Source organism: Anopheles bellator, chromosome 1 (assembly GCF_943735745.2).
Source record: "Anopheles bellator chromosome 1, idAnoBellAS_SP24_06.2, whole genome shotgun sequence".
NCBI classification, from domain to species: domain Eukaryota; kingdom Metazoa; phylum Arthropoda; class Insecta; order Diptera; family Culicidae; genus Anopheles; species Anopheles bellator.
The window spans coordinates 11,111,313-11,132,223 of record NC_071285.1 but is presented as its reverse complement, the minus strand read 5'-3'; the positions used below and the strand labels follow the sequence as shown (position 1 = coordinate 11,132,223).

Below are 20,911 nucleotides of genomic sequence, written 5' to 3'. Positions count from 1 at the left end.
CTGGGAAAAAGGTTTTCAGTGCCGAAGGGTTTTTCGGATGTGTTCCGTTTCGAATATTCGCCCGTCATGGGGGTGAACCGCGCCCCCAGCGGAGCGGCAGCGTCCTTTCGTGCGTCGTCGTCCGGGAACCTTCACTCGATGGATGGTTTTGAAGATAAACATCGTAAAATTCTGTAAAACAATCATTTTCCGACCGCGCACGCCAGCGACCGGTGGGAGGCCACCGGGGCCGGCCAGGATCCCACCGGGAACCGGGGTCGGCTTTTGTCGTCGTCGTCGTCGTCGTCAGCGACGTTGGTGTCTGCAGGGAATTGCGACGAAAGCGAGTGATGGGTTGGGGTCGCGTTGGGCGTTGGGCGTTCTTTTTCCCTCTACCGTGGGTGGGATCGGCCTCCGGCATTCCCGTGGCCCCCGCGGTCGGTTGCATTCCCTCGGTAAAGTCAAGTGATAAGCCATACCACCGGCCGAGCCGGGCCGGAGTTTGCTTTCTACCGTGGCTGAGGCGGTTTGTTTGCTTTTTGTTTTGTTTTGTCTTTGCCCGGTTCCGTTCAATTTGATGCCTCAAAGTATCTCGGTACCGGGGTGGGCGGTCAATATGAGTGATGAATTTTGCAGTGCGCCATGTGAGCAAAAGCCATCAGCGATTGCGGCTTGATTGCGGTCCACCGGGAACCGGTCCCATATTTCTCGTTCAATGGTCAGCTGACTCTTTACCGTTTAACTTATCTCGAATCTAAATTTTCAATGAGAGCAAACCGGTGGACAAATATGTAAGGCTCGGCTTGGCCATCTGCTGATCAGCCCTTTCGTGTCTCCTTCGCTGGTGCTCTTGGTTATCTCATTTTAATCGATGTTAAATTAATTTTAAAAATTCCAAACAAAAACTACCATCAAATTATGCCCCATGCCCGTGGTGAAACGGAATCGAAGAGTAACGTGACCATCAATACAGCCACACCGGATGCCACCGGATGCCATCGGATCTACGGGACGGAAGATTACTTTTATTTGAAAATATGATTTTGATATCAAAAGCCAGCTGCTTCCGAGCTGCCCGAACAAAACGACGGCCACTCGAATGCGCAAGAGAACTCATTACTGCGCTTTAATCATCATTACGGTGTAATTTAAAACGGACCGCGATGATACCCGGTCGGCAGGACCGCGCGTTTCCTGTTCCCTGGACGCGCGTGGTCCGATCGCGTAATTGATGTTAATTCCTTTCAGGCCAAAACCTTTAAGCAGTGAACTGCATTAATGCGGTTGATGAAGTGCTCAACAAGAATTTGTAATTGCTTTTCAAAGTTGCGCTGCCGCATGCCATTCATGCTGGGTCCTTTTCGTCCACCGGCCACCAGCTGCGACCGCGCCCCGGGGGCGCACAACATAAATGTGTGGATTAATGTAAAAACCAAACCGCAGATCATGCCCACCGCCACCGCCGAACAGGAGCAGGAACAACAACAACAACCGGAACAGTGGCCATTCTTTAATTATTGCCCGTTACATTGGACGGAAATTATTTCTGATTAACCAAACAGCAATCATCGGCCCGGTGCAGGATACCAGCCCGTGGACTCGGAGCGCCCGGTTTCGGCCTTTCGGTGCTCGGCTTTGCTACACAAAAGCAATCAATTATTAATTTTTATTGGCATACTTTATCTAATTATTGAACACGCAGACCGATCGCCAAACCGGTGCGCGATCATCGAAGGTATGCAAACGCGGGCTCCGGATGAATCCGGTTTCCGGTGCCTTTTTGGGGGGGCGATTCGGAATTTTTGAAATGCACTTTGTGCCAAATAACACACCATCCCGACCCAGCCGACCGAGGCTGGTGGAGGAATTTGTTTACAGTTATTAGCGGACATAAAGCTCCGTTTTATCACCCGTAATCTTGCACCAACCCGCTGGCGCTGGCGCAACCCCTTGGCAGTCCACTGGAGTGGATTTTATTATGCGAATAAAACCCGAGCTCAGTGGCGGTCGGCTGTCGGGTAACGGCCAAACCCATCAATGTTTTGCCAGCCCATCGAGGTCGTCTGCAGCGCGGGCCGGCCACGGTTCGAGATAGGATGCTCCTTCTTTTCATCTGATCCAGTTGTGTACGGGTTTTTTTTTCCTCCTACATTCGGTGTCCATCAACCTCGGGTGTTTCTTTAATTACACGGGACGTAATTTGCAAACCATAAATTATAGGCCACACAGAGGGTAATCTGCATCCTTCTCGGTGGCCGTTTTTTCCCACGCCGCTACCGCTGCATGCTTGACCCACGTCGTTCGATGGCCGGGACGCTAATCAACTAACGGACGGACACGTTGCGGGTTGCCGTGAAGCCAGACCTAATAGCCACCGCTGCTACTGCTTTATGACCGCCGCTGCCGAGAGTGTCATTAGGAAGTTTTTGAAAGCCACACGCGTAACCGGAACTTGCACCCGTGGTAAAGGCTGTCGATGGTGGCGCAACTGATGGTAACGATGTGGGCGTTGCTAATGCTACCTTTTCCGTTTTTTGGGTTTCGGAGTTTCGACACGTTCGATTCGTTCCCGGGTAGATCCGGCCGGCCAGCGGAAGGCTGGAAACTGTGAAAGATAACCAAGCAAGAATTGTTTGGAGATTAGGAAACAAAAGTAAATGATGTTTAAACGAGTTTTGTTTTACAATTTGAAACATTTCATGAAATGACGAGAGCTTCTCATAAGTTGTGAAAATTTTCAGAAGTTTTTGAAAAGCTTCACGAAAGTATGAAAAAGCTCATGTTTTGTACTAAATCTGTACTAAATGATGCTGCCTTCTGTTTCGGATATGGTAGCCTATTAGTTTTAGTCGCTGATTTTGTAGCGATTTTTTTTGTAGGAATCTAAAATTAATAAATGCTACTTACCCAGAATTATTCAATTTACCCTGCCATGAATTAATTATTGTTTACCGTAATTAACAATCATGCAAAACACCTACGATTGGATCGGTACCTTTGTTTTGATGTATTATTTTCATTTATTTCTATTGGCTGATACATTATACACATGTTTACTGTTTGTTGTTTTGTTATACGCAGCTAGGGAACGTTAAATTTCCACGCGGTTTCATCGGTTATCCATTGTTTTTTTTTCCTCGTTCACCTCTCGCTCCTAATCAATTGGTTTGCAATTAGCGTCCGACGCGGACGCACCTCGTCGTCCCTCCATAAAATGGTGTAATGCACTATTTACAGGGCGGCCACCAAACGGCACACAGGTGCAATGCTACCACGCTACCCACGAGACAGCTACGATACGAAAGGTATTACAAACGTGCAGGGGGGCTGTGTGTGTCCTGTTGTTTAGTGTTTTTTTTCTTTTTCCGGGCTCTGGGAGGGAAGGACGAAATATATCTACCGTGCTCTGGCGCCCTGTCTACCAGTCTCCTGCCTGTCTCCTGAATACCCTCATGATTCCACAATTCTTTTTTTCTCCACCTATGTACAAAAAGTTGGCCGACTAATTTAAACATTTTACTTCGCAAATTGAATGCTGATAAAGTTTCCTCCGGCTCTACGGCCGACGGGTTGGTGGCGATGATGCGAGTGTAAAATGGCGCTAATTACGACTATACATTCACGTGACTTTTTTGCTTTACGATGATTTTGATGAACGATTGACGGTTGACTAACACGAATGGTTGGTTGGCCGATTCGTTAAACATAAATTTAACTGAAAGCGTGTGGCAAAACATTCCTAAACGCGGGTTTGGCTCCATCTGGACGATTTAATGTACAATGTAAAAGATAGCACGTTTTAGCTAACGAGCAAATCAGAGCTTTCGTGGCAACAGAATAGTGGCAATCGTACGCTAAGCAGTTCTAAAACAATTGGATGAGCTTTGGGATGAGCTTCAAATGGTTTCCTTCTGTCTCTCTCTCTCTCTCTGTTTCGTTCCATTTATTCAAAAATACTGTACGCATTTTACGAGTTTAGTTTAAAGTTTGACTTGTTGGCCGTTCATAATCATTCGTGTCCGGGTTTTGGGTACCACAAAAAGAGTGTGAACTTCATTCGGATCCTGCGACGGCGATGACGCCAAATCCGAATCCGATGGCCAAAGTGTTTTCGATTTATTTATAGATAAGGCACTTTAACGTTTTTTCCCCCCCTTCACGCTCTTTCCCCCTCTGTCCCTCTCTCAAATCAAAGATTCATCACTCTTCGGCCTTCGGAAAACTTTTGCCAATCCGCTGCCAAGGGCGGTCAGGCTCTAGGACCGTTTTCTTAGTGTCCTCCATGTGTCCACCACCACCATTGGGTGATCTTACGGGTCTCACTGCCCGCTAAACCTTTGCCACATTACGTGAAGCGGCTGCTCGGGGACCACATCCGGGTCCGTTCGATCGGGTCGATCCGCGTGGCGGCTTCGGAAAAGCCTTCGGCCGAAAAACTTCACCCAGCGCGCTAAGAACGCACACGGGTTCGGAAACCCCGGGCCAGAGAGGATGGAAATCCATCATCCGCAAGGTGGTTTTCATCGAAGTTTTCATCTTCGCCCGGTTCGCGCGCCGGCCGATTGACCGCAGCACCCGGAGGTCCCGGGAGGATTTGCCCGGGTGATTGAATTCCAGCCGTTCGACGGAGGAAACCTTTGTTTGCGGGCGTCCCCAGGACGCCCGGCCAGAGTAACTTTTTGTTTTCGCATTTTCTCCCGAGCTGCCGTCCGTCGGATGGGTGGAACGCGAAGTGGTTCGTTAGTAAAAGCTTCCGGTTTTTGATGTTCGAATTAAAAATTTACCAACACTCTGGGGACAACATCCTGGCGGCCAGAGGTTCGCCCCCGGGCAAAGGGGTATCCATCCAAAAGTCCATTAGCGGCGCACGGTGGCGGTCGAGGGATTTGTGGACCCGAACTTCACGCGCCCCAATATCCGGAATGGGCCGCGCCGGGATTGCCGGGCCGGCAGAATGCGGTGTCCTGTCGGAAGGTGTTTTACGATGCGCCTTTCGCCAGATTAATGCTGATTAATGGGTTGCGGTGTAATGTACAGTCAATATTTACTGGCCGCCGCCGGTCGGGCGTTAATGATCAATTGGCCAGCACCGTCCCTTAGACCACAGATTTCTCGCCGGGAATATTCCACATTTACTACGAACGCGGCATTTCTCTTTGGCTAACACATACGGCGGTTTGAGACGTACAGATAGTGCTACCTTCTACTTAAGCCTACGGTTGACCGATTCCGACACCGGCCAATGACACGCACACACACACTCTGGGACACACACTGCAGGATTGTGAAATTAAAAATCAGATTCTAGTCTTGTCTCGTTTCTGCTCGCAGTATCTGTCTCTAACACTATATCACCTTTTGCATTGTTTTTCGATCAGACACCAAATGCTACAAATGCACCGTCTCAAGTTCTAATTTCTTGCGTTCCGTCGCTTAAAGGGCACACCGCTAATCTTACTTTACACTGTGTGGACGATTGCGATGACGGTGCTGGTGGTTTCTTGGAGAGAAAATTAATTCGGCACCAAACCGCCCCCGGGCTTGGTGGTGGCGTTCGCGTTGTTAAAAGTCCAATCATCGTTTAACTAAATCGGTTAACATACCCGACGACGCTGTTGCGGGCGCGGCCCGGCATTTAAACGAATCCCGACCCAACGGCACCGGTGGAGATGATGAGCACGAGCCCGAGTGCCGAAAGCAGCAGCCGGTAGCAGGATTCCGACGCGACGCCCGACTTCGGTTGGCCGTTGTTCGAGATCGAGCTCATTACGAATTCCAGCTCGTTCGGGCTGAGATCGAAATTGCGCGTGTAGAACTGGTGAATATCACTGATCTGGAACGAACGGGGAGCACAGCCCGGTAAAGGAGGAAATGATTCAATGGGAAATCGTTAAACAAACCCCGGGTTCTACCCTATCCTTAAACTAAAGTTGATGGTAAAAACAAAACCCCCGGGCGCTATTTTTATATTTTTATTAGCTTCGCGTTGCAGAAGGTCATTAGTTTTCGGGTGCTTCGGCCGCCATGGTTCCGCATTTAATTAGGGGCACGCGAAAGAGGGGACTGTGAACGACCGTGCGCCTCCATCGGCACCAGGCGCCTCCATTAAAGCAATTTCGCACGCTGGGCCGGGGCGCGCCGTGATCGATGACAAATGGGGCGCGAATAATGTTAAATAAATCAATCGACCGGCCCAAGGATACACACGCGCGGCCCGTTTCGAGAGATGTTCAATCAGCCACGGGCAGCTTCAGCTCTCGCTCAAGGCGGCCAGGCCCATCCGGCCACCAAATCGAATTAATCAAATCCGCCGCCATACATATCGTTTATAATGGATATTTCACGCCTTTCTGAGAAACTATTAGGCCACCCCAGCTCGGGGTCGGGCGCCTTAGGGCGCCAAGCCGTCCCCGGAAGCCCCGGTCTGGAAACGATCGGGGTCGGGATTAATGCCAGACACGCCGCCGTCGGCCGAATGGTGGTGATGAGCAGAAATAATTAATTCAAGAGGATACTATTTCCACCCTTCGGCAAAGCGCTTCAGCGGCCGCTCTACTTTGATCCCCTCTTATCGGTTGGTCGGGTCGCCGTGTCGCGGTTGCGGCCTCCGTCCGTCCCCACCCCGCGGAAAGGGTCGCTTCTACTGCTGCTAATGATAATCGGTTTAATAGTTGTTTAGCAGTGAACAATACGATTTAATCTATTGTGATGATGGAACAAGTTGAAATTAATGATCACCAGAAATTAAGTCCATTGTGTGCCCTTCCGGTGCGGTGCCCACGCGAACGGATCGCTCGCCGGATCGGCCCCAAAAATGGGGTACTCGGTCCCCGCCAAAGGTTATTCGATTAGGTGACCGGATTTAAGCCCGCTCTCGGTTGCGGATGCGTATTTAAATAGTTATCCTTAGTGCTGCTGCTGCTGCTTCAAGCGGCCTTTGGTGGTTACTGATAAGAAGCAGCTCCTTTTCGGTACTTCTGGCTGGCCTTCCGGCCAGCTCATCGGTCCGCGCCAAAGCGAGACGCATTCGTAAATATCGATTATATTCGGAATTCATAAATCTCGACACACAAAAGGGGGACCGACATAAAGCGCCCGGTGGCCAGTTAATGGCACATTAGTAACTATCATTTGCTGGCTTAGGCATTGAGTCACGGGGGATTGGCTCGGTTGACGCATTAATCCATTACCAAAAATCGGTGAAGGCAAATCGGTCGACATTAGTCAAGCGTGCCGGCCGTTTATTTATTCTATCCATCATACCAGACCGAAGAGAATGGCCTTCCCGAGGCCCACGAAATAAATGTCCACCCATTTGAGGGGGCCGAGGCGTGGGCGCCTCTTCGGTGTTTTCGTATTCCAAACATGGCCGGCGAGAGTTATGCCGCGGACGGCCAAAAGCTGGCGTAGAATTTGAATCTTCTCGACGCGGCCGCGCTGGGGAGGGAAAATTAATGCAGCCACGGGCGGCTTGGCCACACAGATCGAAGTTCTCGACATCTTCGCCGGGATTCTCTGCCGGGTTCCTTTTTTGTTTTTTGCTCCGCGGCGAGGCTTAACGGTGAAGGAACTTGTTGGCAGCGCTTAACTTTCGGCTTCGGCCGCTTGTGGTGTGCGCCAGAAGTTGCCCGGTGAACGCCCGAGAGAGAGAGAGCATGTTTATTATGATAATAAGGATTAGGCAGGCACGAAATAAACTGACCCACCGGCGGGCTCGGTCCATGGTTCCAGCAGGGGTTCGGCGGCCGGCCGGCCGTAGTAACACGAGTAAGAAAGAGGCGCCGGAAAAAGAAACGACCGTTGAGAAGATATTTGAGCTTACGGTGAAATATGTTTTTGATTGCCGGGATATCATTTGCATGTTGTTGTTGTTGTTGCTGCCGAGCCCCGAGAGTCCGGCCGGCAAGTTCTCTGGTCCCGGGAAAAACATGTTAACTTTTCGTCTGCTTCGCACGAGATGGTGGCCCAGTAATGGCTATAAAAATTATCTTACACAATCTTACGGTCGGATTTGAACGGAACACCCGTGTTTTTAGTCGAATCGATCGATGAATTGCTTTGCTCGTTTTTTTTTTGGCGTAAGCCCTACCAAAACGACCTTGTTTTCTGGAAGGTTCCCTCATTTCGCCGGACTCTTTAAAGACCGTTGAATAAATCGTTGGGCTGATTAGCTTTCAGCTCCAAAAAAAAGGTGCAACTCATACAGGGCAGGGCCATGCAGCGAAATGATCCGCAAATGATGCTGCAAAATACGGTCCAGTCCATTCCACAGGTTGTGCCGGAAAATTTATCGCCACTGCGGACCGAGACTTTCCGAGATGCCGTTTCATTTCGTTTCCGGCGAATAAACCGCTGCCGGGGTCGCCACCGGTCGCCGGTTGGGTTGTTGAATAAAATATCACTCTCGGTATCCGAATCTCGGCCTCGCACAGATTAGAATTCCTCGACCCGTTAGCTAATTGTGACCACATTCATCATCCTCGCGCGCGTGTAGACCATGACAAATGTGTTCCGACACACAGTCGGCACATCGGAAGTCATCGTTCTTCGCAAGCGATGGAATGCAATTAATCTTCTTCGAAGCCAATAAAAAAAGGAGCGAAGGGCCAGAGCGCACTATCAAGCCGTACGGGGAAAGGGCTAGGCTTCGCTTCGCTCCTCATACGAGCCCCGTTCGGTGCGTGAATTTAACTTTTAAATTCGTATTCCAACGCACCGGTGGTCCCTAAACCCCCGGCCAACCGGAAAGTATTCTCACGGGCAATGGGCCATTTCTGGCGCGCGCGCGCGCTCGCTCCGTCATCATTCATCTTACGACACAAATCTTGACTGTCGTTGGCGGGTGACAAATTTCCTCGAATTTAAATTCCATCTCCAGCTGGGGCCATAATCTGGCGCCGTGCAGGCCTGGCGTACGTACGCCAGCTCTTGTACACATTTGCCACGTGTAATGAAACAATTCATCAACTTCAGGAAGCGCGGCTCTCAACTCGAAATTCGTGTACCGACCGACCACAAAACCCCTTGTCACGGAACCCCGGCGGTTCCGGTGAACTTCTGCCGTGAAAATAAAATTCAACCAAAGAGCCGGGCTCGCCGGGCCGGCACTTACCTCGTTCCAGCCGTGCACGTTCCGGGCCTGGATCATGACCTCGTAGACCGAGTTCGGCGAGAGTCCCCTTATCACATGCGACATAATAAAATGGGTCGCATCGGATCTGGTTAATGTTGGCACTAAAATCGTGTCCTCCCAGCTGCCCGGATGTTGATATGTTTCGTTCATCTGCAATTCCGAGCGGTTTGAGGTTTCGGTTTCGAGCAGTTGCACCACCGCCCGGGGTTCGTACGTGCATTGTTGCCACATAAAAGCACATCATCATCACCGTGGCCACCATCATCGTAGCGCATCGCCGGAGCATTGTCGTCGCGTCAACACCACATCATCATCGGTTGATCGGAGAGTGTCGGACGGAAGAAGCAGGAAAAAATCACATCACGTTCCGTTCCGACAGGCCGAGGGAGGTTTTGTCGTGTCGTGCCCGGGCGATAGGGTCGAGCCGAGCCGGGGGTCGAGATTTGCGTGATGATCCATCCAAACATTGTCCGGTGGTGTCGCCGACGCCGTTGTTGACCGATGATAAATAATCCCACACGGCCCAGTGATGAAAATGGTGACCGAGGCGCACGATGCAGTGAAGATTGGAGTGAAAATGTGAAAGAGAAAGCGAGAGAACCGGGTATTAAATAAAGTGTAAAGTGTGATAAAGGTAAATGGAAAAGCGAAATTAATTTTAGGCAAACGCGAAGTGCAGCTCATTTCGTTTGGGGCTTTAAACGTTGAAGTGCACTCTTCTGCTGCCGTTTGGGATAGCGAATTTATGCTTTAAAACGGCGTAAAAGTCTAGCGAATTGATGTTTTCAGCGTGACAGCGAAACAGTAAAAATTGTGGCCACCAACCGGAAGTCCCCAAGGTGGGTGGATTTCAAAAATGAATGACAAGTCTCGAGTGAAGTCCGCGGCTTTCGTCGAGTGCTCACATGCTCACCACCACCCCCAACCGGGACGTGGTCATTAAAAATAGATAAACTAACTCGGGAGCTCGGGAAAGCTCCCACCGAAAAGGGCCTAAGGACTCGGTAAGCCTTTTCGTAATCAACGTTAATGCGATTACGTTCAGTCTTCAGCCCTCGGGAGGACCGGACTCGCTGTCCGAGGGAAGGATTTCCCCTGGCTGGTGGTGCGGTGGCAATGAGCAGCGTATTTGGAGTTGACGTAAAAATGTCATTTAATGATTAAAATCTTGCTTCGTTCGCTTGGATAGTTTTCTTCGCTTTGATAACTTATTCATGCGCCCTGCTCGAAACTTTCTCCGGAGGCAGTTTGAAAATTGGTTTCATTTAATTGTTTCAAAAACGGAAAAACAAAATCCTGAAAAGACTAAACGGTGGAGTCGGTTAAGTGCGGAACCCTTCACAGTGAGGACTCACCATCAGCTTTCGGTAGAGCAGCTTGATTTCGTCCAGCGGCGGGATGGATTCTATCGTGTAGGTGAGATTGTAGCGATCCAGATAGTTACTGTAGGCCGGCGACAGGAACGCGGCCGGCCCGGGACGGCCAGAAACTTCGATGTACTTCTTCGTGCGGCCCAAGGCATTGTCGGCCACACAGCTGGAACGAGCGAAGGCAAACCCAGAAGGAAAATGAGAGCCCATAAGAGCCGGGCGGATAAGGAACGATCATCGTCGATGAGGAAAACTTTTTCCCCGAGTTCGAGAGGGAAGGCTTTCGCCAACGGGGCGGACCTGGGAACTCCTCAAGGCGTCATTAACACGAGAGCTACGCGTTGTTGCGGCCACCGCTCGGCGGGCTTTAATTGTGTTCGTTTGGCTTGCAATTTTTCCTCAACTCCCGCAATCAGTGGCCAGCACGACGGAGCGGGACGTGAGAGAGAGAGAGAGAGAGCGAGAAACTTCCTGCAATTTTCATGACCGTAAATCATAAAATTAAGACGAGATTTATTATCTTCCATACGCCCGTAGTGCTGTCGCTGCGTTGTGAAGGAAGTAGGACGAGACTTATCCGGATGTCCTGTACGCTGTATACGCTCGCACTTGGAGCGGCCACTGTCGTGTGGTTAGACTCCGATAAATTTGTGTGCGTGTTTGCAGTTTTATTAAAAGTCGTTAAAAAAGTGAATCTTTTAATATAAACGTTGACGTCCGTCGTAAACATGCCACCGTGCGGCCGCTAGATGGCGCTTATTAATTGCGCCAAATTTATGGGCCTAAATGCCGTTATTTATGGAATGTGATCTGCTGCAGCACGAAATTCACGCCGAAAAAAAAAAATCGATTCACGAGTTTGTGGCCACAGTGAGCATTTCGGTAACGAGGGCCACACTAATCGGCTGTTTTATGTGGTGAAAAACTCATTTTTAAATACAAATCTTTATTGGGGGTTGGAACGTTTTTAAAAGTCGCCTTAAGATGCGATGAAAGGTGCGTTGCTGTGGCCAAACTCTACCGGTCTGTATAGATGGCCATCGCCATAGGAATGAAAGGTATTCTCATTTCCTAACTTCGGTTTGCCGGGCGATGCTCGAGCGCTTAAGGACGAGGCGGAAATTGGCTTGCATATTTGAGAGACGCTCATTTTCGTCGATGTCGAGTCGGTCGTTTAAACATTTCGCAGTTCAGGCGCCGTAGTGCGTCTGACCACTGCAGTCGCTTCTAATTTTAAGACTATGCCTTTCAAATATTTAGGAAATTAAACCAACCGCTAGCCTAAAAATCTCTACGATAGGCAGTGGTGAGTTTAAAGATAAAGCAGGTCCAAGGTCTATTCCATTCTGTATCGGTAACAACCGTCACTATTAACATCGTCCACGTTTAGTCACAGACCTTCGCCGTCATTACGGACACAAATCACGGCCAGTCAGTCAAAGTTTGTCCGTCAAATTCTATCATCACGGAATCGTCATCCGGTCCGGGGGCCCAAAAGTTGTACAACGCGAGTAGGGAAGGGTGCCGAACGCCCATCGTTTGGGGCCCTCGAAAAGTTATCCTTTGCGGCCATTGCGTGAGTTCGGCGGGGGGAACGATTAAAATGCTTTAATTCAACTTGTAGACGTATTAACGACTTAACTGTCCCGCGAATCCTTTGCAGTTCACCGTGCGATTCAGAGGGGTAAAAATAGGACGAGAGGCTGAGGACAAAATGGGTAGAGGTTTCCCATAAAAATCGATTTGTTGAGTGTCCCGTTGTTGAAACCCGTTCGTTTTTGTGTCCCGCGCGGCACCATCAGCTTACCTGTAGTTGCCAAAGTCCGACTGTTGGAAGTTCCGTATGTTGAGCGTATATTTGTCTGCCTTCGAAAACATCGATCGACGGTCGGTCGGGTCCAGCAGGAAAGAGTTCTGGTACCACAGCATCTGCCAATGAGGACGCAGAAAGAGCAAATAATGTTACGAAAACGGAAAAGCATCGTTAAGGCGTTTCGCTATAAGATCACCACTTGGCCACTATCTATTTTCTATTCGCGATTGGATTCCGCTCGGAAGCGCAAACTATGGAGGTGTTTTGTTTCAGGACATGAGAACAAAGTTGATCACACGGGAACGAGTAGAAACGTTAGAAGCGTCAATGCGCCAAACTAGGGCACGGTAAACTTTTAATTAACCTTCGCCAAAGTTGTGTGTTCTCCGGAGGCTGCAGAAAAACCTGAGGTATATTTATCTCCAACCCACGCCCCGGTGCATTGTTTGTCGAATGCAGAAAATGTAGAATTTCCGTGGTCACACTTTCACGAAACGATACCTCGACGAATACCACAACCGGAGCTAGTTCTCCAGCGCTGAATGTCGCTTCTACAATAAGATTAATTTGTACGAGTGCTTGTTAAAAGTTGTGTTAACACTGTTGCCATTAACTTGCCGTAACTGAATTTTATCACCTTTCCTTGACGGTGAAATCAACGTGACCTTTAGCGCGTCCCACAATGCGCGAACTCGGTTTGCTGGAGGGTAAATATATCTTTCGAAATTCTTTTGACAAATCCCGTCACGCGAATCCTCGCTGAGCAAGGGAAACGAAAAAGAAAACACAACGAAAACTTCCCTTCCGAAGCATTAAAAAGTTTGACAGAAAACTTGTCACATCTTTGTAAAACAGTCAGGCACACCGGTCCGCCCGAGACAATGGCACCGGCGTACACTATTACACCGGTCTGAAAGTCTTAAACGCATCGCAACATAACGGTGCGAACGTTGAGTGAGTTAGACAACCCGGAATGGTGGGCGCACTACAGTGTAAACAACAGTCAGCCCGAAGAAGAACTTGAAGCTGCTGAAGTTACCCGAAGTACGTAACGTGATCTTTCGCTTTCGAGTGTACGAGCGCGAATTCGAGTTGACAGAGATGTTGTGTGCCCGTCCTGGGAGCCTAACGTTTTGACTCACACACGCGCGCGACGATGCACTTAAAGTGCAGCGGCGAATGCTCCCGGCGAACGATGCCCGACCAAGTTTCCCGTGTTTACCAGCGAAATGGCAACAATTATGAGAATATTGCCCGAAACCGGGCTGCTCTTCGCAAGGCCCTATCTATTGCTGGCGTTGGTGAGTCGGGCGAAAGTTTTAATGAATCCTTACCTCAGAGTTCACGTCACCGTGCACGATGCACGCCAGATCGATGTCGAAGCCCTCGCTGGCGTGGACCCACGTTTTCTCGACCGTAATGTCGGGTGGAGCTGAAAATAAACGGAACACGGAGGTTTGGCATTAAAACATGTGCGCGAGAAAGTGAATCAAATGATTCGCCCCATTCGTGCGCCGTTTGATGTGTCAGGGTCAAAAAGCAGGAAAGTCGCGATCTCGACTCGCCTCGGTGCGTTTATCGAGCATATTTATGTGCCTTTCGGTTGTGGTGTTCGATTGTGTTCCGTTCTAATGGCGAACCAGGTGTAGAGCTTATTGGACTGGCACAGGAAGGGAACCGGAAAATTCGGATCCCACTCTCAATGGTCCTTGTTTATGGTGGTGCACACCGATTCTTCGAACCACCTCACGGGACATTCGTCCCCGTGGTGCATCTCGAGCGGAAAAGCAAACGGAAACCACGGTACGGCACAAATATTCAACTAAGTGTTTATGCAATTTTCGTGACGCTATGCTCCACCGGGAGCGCACCGCTTCCTTCGGCGTAACGATCACACTCGTTACGGTTCCCCCCTCGGGAGACGGTGGCCCACGAGGACTGCCATCAGCAGACTGCCGAGTCTGGCCCGGGACACGTATGCAGGAGCCGGCCAAAGATTGCAGCATCTTCCTTGTCGTTAGCGGCAACCCGGGGGGAATATGCGCACACCGAATTGTGAATGCAACAAATTGAGAAATACGCCAATGCACAGAAATTTGAATAAAGGTAAACACATTTTTATGCTCCCGGGTGAACGGGTGCTTCGAGCATTCGAATCGATCGAGTGGCCGTCCCGGGAACCCGGGAGCGAGTCAAACATTATTGGCTTCTGGCTCGCAGCTGCATTCCAGCGTTTGGGCAGCATCCGGGCTTATGAGCCCCGCAAATGCATATGCATCATTCCCGGCCCAAATTACGTTGCCTATTGAACCGCGGATCGCGTTTCGCGTTCGATTTTTGCTCCGACATCTTCCTCGAAAGCCGTTGCCGGCGAACCGAACCGTTCTCCTTCGGAACGAATCGAACGGTATGAAATATTTTAATTATTCAACAAGCTCAAACACGTAATTAAGAGCGTTATCATCTGCGACCAGTGGCCGGCGAAGCAGACTAAATGCAATTTTGATGTACAGATCGGCCACTCAACGTGCCACCGTTTTTAACAAGTGTGCGCTACATTCTTGAGCATAATTGCTGTGGCGCATAGTTTGCTTTTTACGCGCACGTGGAGTGGAATTCGAAACGCAATCAGACATTCTTGACGGTTGTAAATGACTCCACACGCACTGCTCGGGCCCCGTCAGTCCGTCAGCCCTTGACCCAAATAAATGCGCAGCATACGGCGTCCCTTCCTAGGGGTCGTCGATGTAATTGGTGGTGTCTGGCCCCGTCCCGGCCGTGCGAGAGTAATTTAAAAACCGTTTCACCGCATTCGCACACCGCTGGACCGCTGGGCAGACCACAACCGTAATCGGCACTCGGCGGTGGTGCGATCCGCGAAAACGAAACCGCGATCTTCACCGCACTGACGGCGGATGACGAGTTTTATTGTTTTCATTGCGTAAGACAACTCGTGGAGGGCTTCCCCCTTTTCTCGTGTGCCTCCACTGGCTGGCCGGAAACCTGTTCCATCGCGGAGTGCGCTCGGTGAGATGAGATGATGAGCCCTACGTCACTCGAGGCGTAGTAGGCCCAGACTGGGCTCAACATAAACGTGTTGCCAAGCGTGGCGCGAAGCATCGTAAAATGTTTGCCGTTTTTTTTTCGGTGGTCTGTTAAGTCGACGACACGCGTGTACATCAAATCAATTAGCCGAGGTCCGATTGGAGGGGCTCGTCAATTGACGATGCTCGCTCGGGCGGCGGTGATGCTGTCCAGTGCCATTGATTCCATCACTTCGCGCGTCACTTCGATCGCTGCGCTCGAGCCGACGGGGTGTCTGTGATGTGATTTGTGATTTGCGCACTTCACTGACACGGTGTAAGTTGTAGCAGGCGCTGGACCTAGGCGCTGACATGGAGAAGCATCAGGCCGCCGAAGGTGTTGAGTTACTTTCCTCCGTTAAGCACAATCAAGTTGACAGGTAATTTGATGTGAATTTGGGTTTGTGTTTAAAAAACTAAATCATCGAACCGAAAGTGCTGTGCAGCTCCCAAATAGTCGCCGACCACGAACCGAGCGACCCCATCGGGAGTGAAGTTTGCGTGAAATCAAAACAAAGCATAATGGGCCCCGGCTAAGGACAATTTGAACCCGCTTCCATTCCGCCCGGTGCGGTGCCCTTGAGAAAGGGCACCATTAAAATCACGCATTTAATTTCGGAAATGGAAACGCAAACCCCTAGGCTAGGCAGTGTCAGCGAGATGATGAGCCTCGCTTAGTTCTAAATTCCGCTTTCGTTTTCGGTTATGAATTTTTGGTGCCGGTGGTACCATCGTCGTCGTCATCGTCGTCGCCATTGCAGTCGTCCGCAGGCCTGCTACGATCCGCATCAGCACCGCGATGTGGCGAACCCGACCTCGTAAGTGAATCGTTCGGCACGGCACGCCACGGACGGAAGTGGCTAATTATGCTCAACCGGCGCGCACTCTCTCTGTCTCTGTCTCTGTTTTTGGTTTGTCCCTGGGACACAGCACCCTGGGAACGTTCGTGCACGTGATGAAGTCGGCCCTTGGCATCGGCATCCTGTCGGTACCGAGCGCGTTCAAGGACGGCGGCCTGGTGTTTGGCGTGCTCGGGGCGTTCTTCTTCGCCATGCTCTGCTCGCACAGTGCCCACATCTTGGTATACCGCTGCTTCTTCTTCCCCTCCAGCCACCCATTTAGCAATGGTCCGGACATTCCGTTTCCATTTTCTAGGTCAGCACATCGTACAAGATCTGCAAGAAGGAGCGCATTCCGGTGCTCGGTTTCGGCGAAACAGTCGAAAAGGCGTGCTCCTATGGGTCGCCCTCGGTCCGCACGATGGGCACGGTGTTGAGGTGTGTGTGTTTGCACGTATTTGTGTATGTGTCTGTGCTCGTGTCCTCACCGTCACTGTACCGCGTCACCTTACAGAAACGCCATCGATTGGTATCTGATGCTGACGACGGTCGTGGTTTTTATCGTGTTCGTCGGCACGACGCTGCGCGAGGTGATTAACTTCCGGACCGGGTGGGAGTGGAGCGACCGGACGTACATCCTGCTGGTCGGCGTGCCGATCCTGTTCATCACGCAGATCCGCGAGATCAAGTACCTGGTGCCGTTCTCGGCCATCGCCGGCTTCCTCATCCTGGCCAACATCGTCATCTCGCTGGTGTTCGTGTTCCAGGAACCGCTGTCGCTCGAGGGTCGCCGGCTCTTCCCGACATCCGCCACCTCCGTGGCACCGTACATGGGGTAAGTGTCCGGGCCCACACCGGAGGACCGGCGGATGATTTAATTTGGCTGATTTAATGTCCCAAAAACAAATTCGCAGCGTCGTCTACTTTGCCCTCGATGCGACCTGTCTGATATTCCCGCTGGAGAATCAGATGCGCCACCCGCGGCACTACCTCGGATGTCCCGGGATCGTGAACCTGAACTACGCCTGCCTGGCGGTGCTGTACAGCTTCTTCGGTGCCGTCGGTTACATCCGGTACGGCGAGGACGTTCGGAGCTCCATCATACTAAACTTCCCGACCGAGAACGTGTAAGTTTGGGGTGGGTCCAACCTACCCGGGTTCCGTAAAAAAACTCTCTATCAACAGGTTGGTGTCCTGCATTCAGGTACTGTCGGCCGTGGCGGTCCTGTTTTCGATTGGGCTGATATTCTACGTGCCGACGGAGATCGCCTGGAAGAAGCTACAGCGCCGGGTGCCGAAGGAGTGGAGCGGATGGGCCCAGAGTGGCCTGCGGTTGGGTATGCTGGCCCTCAATATGGCGGCCGCCTGCGGGATACCGCACCTGGGCACGTTCATGGGCCTGCTCGGCTCGGTCCTCAATCCGATCCTGGCCCTCTGGATCCCGATCGTGGTGGACACGGTGTACCGGTGGCCGAACGGGTTCGGGTGGGCCCGGTGGCGGCTGCTCAAGAACGGGGCCTGCGGGTGCTTCGGGCTGTTCCTGCTCGTCACGGGTGCCATCTCCAGTGTGGAGAACATTGTCGCGTTGTATAGATAGAGAATAAATAGGATGGGAGCCATTCACGGTCTGCCGATCTTTTGGTGATAACGGTTGGTCAGAAGGTCAGTAGGAGCATCGCGTACGTGAGGTCCTGCGTGATAGGAAAACGATCTGGTCGGCCGCTGGCTTTTGGTACATTATTTTTGTGAAATATAAATCGCTTAGAAGAATTGGAAATGTTTCAGCTACCAAGACGAAACCATGGCCAAATGAAATCCCCGATAGCGACATGTAGGCTAGGAACAGTCGCAAGCTTCGCTTGAATGATTTAAAAATAGAAAATGTCCTTGAGCCGGCCGCGGGAACCTGTGCCGCCCAACCGGAAACATCTTAAGCACGTCGTTCCATTTAAATAATGTTCGTTTCGTATCGCTGGCGACAACCGGATGAGGGGACATGCTGAGACGGCTTCCCCCGGGGCGTCTACTTACACAGCACGGTCACCTCGATGTCAACGTGGACCGCTTCCCGGACGCCATTGTCGGCGGTGCACTGATAGACGCCGGCATGATGCCGATCGACACGTTCCAGCACCAGCGTCGGACTCTCGGACAGATGTGACGCTCCGGTGAAGGCATCCTGGGTGAGAAAATTGAAAATGGTCCATCAGTGGAGTGGAAGTTTTCTCGAACGACGAAAAGAACAGAAGAAACACACTCCTGACATCTGATCACCGTGGTCGGGCTGGCAAAAATCGACGACGGCCACAAACACCGTGGCGGTTTGACAGTGGCTTTTGCGTGACTGACAGGCGGTGCCCGGCCACAGCCACGGTTTTTGAAGAGTGACGTGAAAAATGATTTATAGCAGCCAAGAAGTGAACGGAAAATTAGGACGGAAAAAGTAAAAACCATTCCTTAAATTACATTTTACATGCTCGGGCGCACTCATCGGGGCTTGAAGGGTAGATGGGAACTTGCACGATGCAAAACCCCATTCAATTACCTTCGCCAACGCTTCATTATGGATCAATCGCACTAGAATAACAGGGTTTGATTGAAAAAAGTGGCAACGCCACCGCACCGCACCCCCAAAACCCAATTACAATGCCCGCCAGCGCCAGCGTGGAGAGAAAAACAAAAACAATTCAAAAACATCAAAGCATTTTCCCCGCGAGCGGAGGCCGTGTATTCCAGCGATCTATTTTTATTTCAATTTTCCACGAACCCACGGCCCCAGGATCGGGTGGGCACGGGCACACAAGAGTCACAAGATAAAAGTGAATGGAAGAGAAATTTAATCAAATGAACTCCCGCGGACGCCGCCTGGCTTGGTCTGGGCGGTGGCGCTCGACACAACAATAAAAAACTAATTAAAAATATTTTTACAAAGTACCGTCATTGATTGGCAAAAGATTGCACAATTCGCATCTATCGCCGATCCAGTCACCCCGCTCCGTCGGGTGGCATTTCATTAAATCTGGACGTTAATGTTTATCTATTTTTTTTTGCTTCTGGAACTGTTGATCGAACACGATCTATGCTTTCCGCCCTTTGCGTGGATCGTTGTTGCGAGTAGCAAACGTTGAGGTATGTAACGATTGTGTAAACATTCGGACAGAAACGGTTGACCGTTTCGCGGCCATTGTTTTTTATGTGTGGCACTGTGAACACAGCGTCATAATCGAATCGGCCGTGTTGACCCGTTGACCTGTTTGGTAATTAAATATTACGCCACGACTGTAGTGGGCCCCTTTCACCGGTACGCTTCAATTCATTCGGATATCGAATAACATTCGATTGATTTTTTGAATCCGAAATTGAACACACTGTGTGTGTTGTTGATGAATATTAAAATTTAAATTTCGCGAAATATGAATTGATTGTCCTTGTGCGAAAAATATTAAGCACGCTTCCGTGCGGCCGTTCCGAGTTCCGAGTAAATCGGCACGAATGGGCGACGGCAAATGATGTAACGGGCAGGTGGTTTACGATGCTATTTTCGCCGACATCGTTCCAGTAAATGAGATTTGTGTTATCAATTTGGAAAATAAATTTCACAGAATGCCAACCTTCCTGCACGCCGGCCGGTTCCGGCGTGCTCGGGGAAGAGCTAATAAACCACAAGAGGCGCCCGGTGCGAGAGATGTAGACACAGGGGGAGAGGGTTCCGTGTGCCGACTTCCGGTCGGAGCATCACCACACCGGAGCTGCAGTCGATCCGGTGCTCACGTCACTTACCTTCTTGTGCCAGTAAATTGCTGGAACCGGATTGCCGGATGCCTTGCATTCCAGAGTTACGGTGCTGCCTTTCCGGGCCGTGATTTGTCGATTCTGCGGAACGACCCGTATCGTCGGTGGGACTGCAAAATATTGTTCTATGATTAGCTCTCAGCGGCCACGGGACAGAGAAAGGGAGAGGGGGGGGGGGGGGGGGAGGGGGGGACGTGTCCGTATCGATTTCGGAACTCGGACAGCAGAGGAACCGCGCGATCTGGTCGTTTGTTTGCTTCACCGCTCCACAACGCCCGCTGTCAACGGTGGACGGTGTGTCCAGAAATGGTGATTGGCGTATCCTAGATGGCGCACCATCCAGCAGGACCGCAGCACAGTCCCGCAGCACCAGCGCCAAACAAGCAAACAAACAAACCTTTCGTAACGGACTCCGGTCGCGGACTTACCGAGTATTTCCAGCGTATGAACCTGATCCCGGCTTTCGTTATCACCGATCTGGCAAATATAATCACCGGCGTCCTGAATTTTCACGTTCGCTATCTGCAGGTTGTAGCCCTCGACCAGCTTGAATCTCGGATCACGTGTCACCATTAAATTAGCCGCCGTCAGGACGGAGGTCCCCCGTCGCCACAGCAGCACGTAGGATCCTGCAACGGAATGGCACGAAAGTTGGAGTAACCGCAGCGGGCGCTAAAACCACCGGAAGACCTTGGAAGCCCACAACACACCGTTCGGTGCGTGACCGGAACACAGGAGCACCGCGCCAAAGGACCTCCGTGTGTGGGGCCGCGTGGTGCACAATGGCAATAATGACAACGAGGCCGTTGGTCGTTATCGGAAAATTGAAGCAAACGAACGGACATTAACATGCAAACCAGGGGAGGGCCTCGACGTCCGCCGGCAGGAAGGCGGCTCCCCTT

At 50.9% G+C, this 20,911-nt stretch overlaps 2 protein-coding genes across 2 annotated transcripts in view; one reads left to right on the top strand and one right to left on the bottom strand.

Annotated features, from left to right (window-relative positions):
* Positions 1-5,614: 5,614 nt before the first annotated feature.
* LOC131206158 (roundabout homolog 2) overlaps positions 5,615-20,911 on the bottom strand; it is a 34,494-nt gene continuing 19,197 nt past the window's right edge. Inside the window, exons 4-11 of the mRNA XM_058198595.1 lie at positions 20,438-20,638; positions 19,998-20,119; positions 18,249-18,396; positions 13,630-13,727; positions 12,290-12,411; positions 10,468-10,648; positions 9,092-9,262; positions 5,615-5,812 (exon numbers count right to left, since the gene is read on the bottom strand). Coding sequence (XP_058054578.1) covers positions 5,615-5,812; positions 9,092-9,262; positions 10,468-10,648; positions 12,290-12,411; positions 13,630-13,727; positions 18,249-18,396; positions 19,998-20,119; positions 20,438-20,638 — 1,241 coding nt within the window. The remainder of the gene's footprint in view (positions 5,813-9,091; positions 9,263-10,467; positions 10,649-12,289; positions 12,412-13,629; positions 13,728-18,248; positions 18,397-19,997; positions 20,120-20,437; positions 20,639-20,911) is intronic.
* On the top strand, positions 15,611-17,908 carry LOC131209492 (proton-coupled amino acid transporter-like protein CG1139). Its single transcript, XM_058202575.1, has 7 exons — positions 15,611-15,758; positions 16,140-16,196; positions 16,309-16,459; positions 16,534-16,655; positions 16,732-17,052; positions 17,132-17,344; positions 17,403-17,908. The coding sequence occupies exons 1-7, from the start codon at positions 15,691-15,693 to the stop codon at positions 17,812-17,814; spliced, it is 1,344 nt and encodes a 447-aa protein (XP_058058558.1). The 5' UTR covers positions 15,611-15,690; the 3' UTR covers positions 17,815-17,908.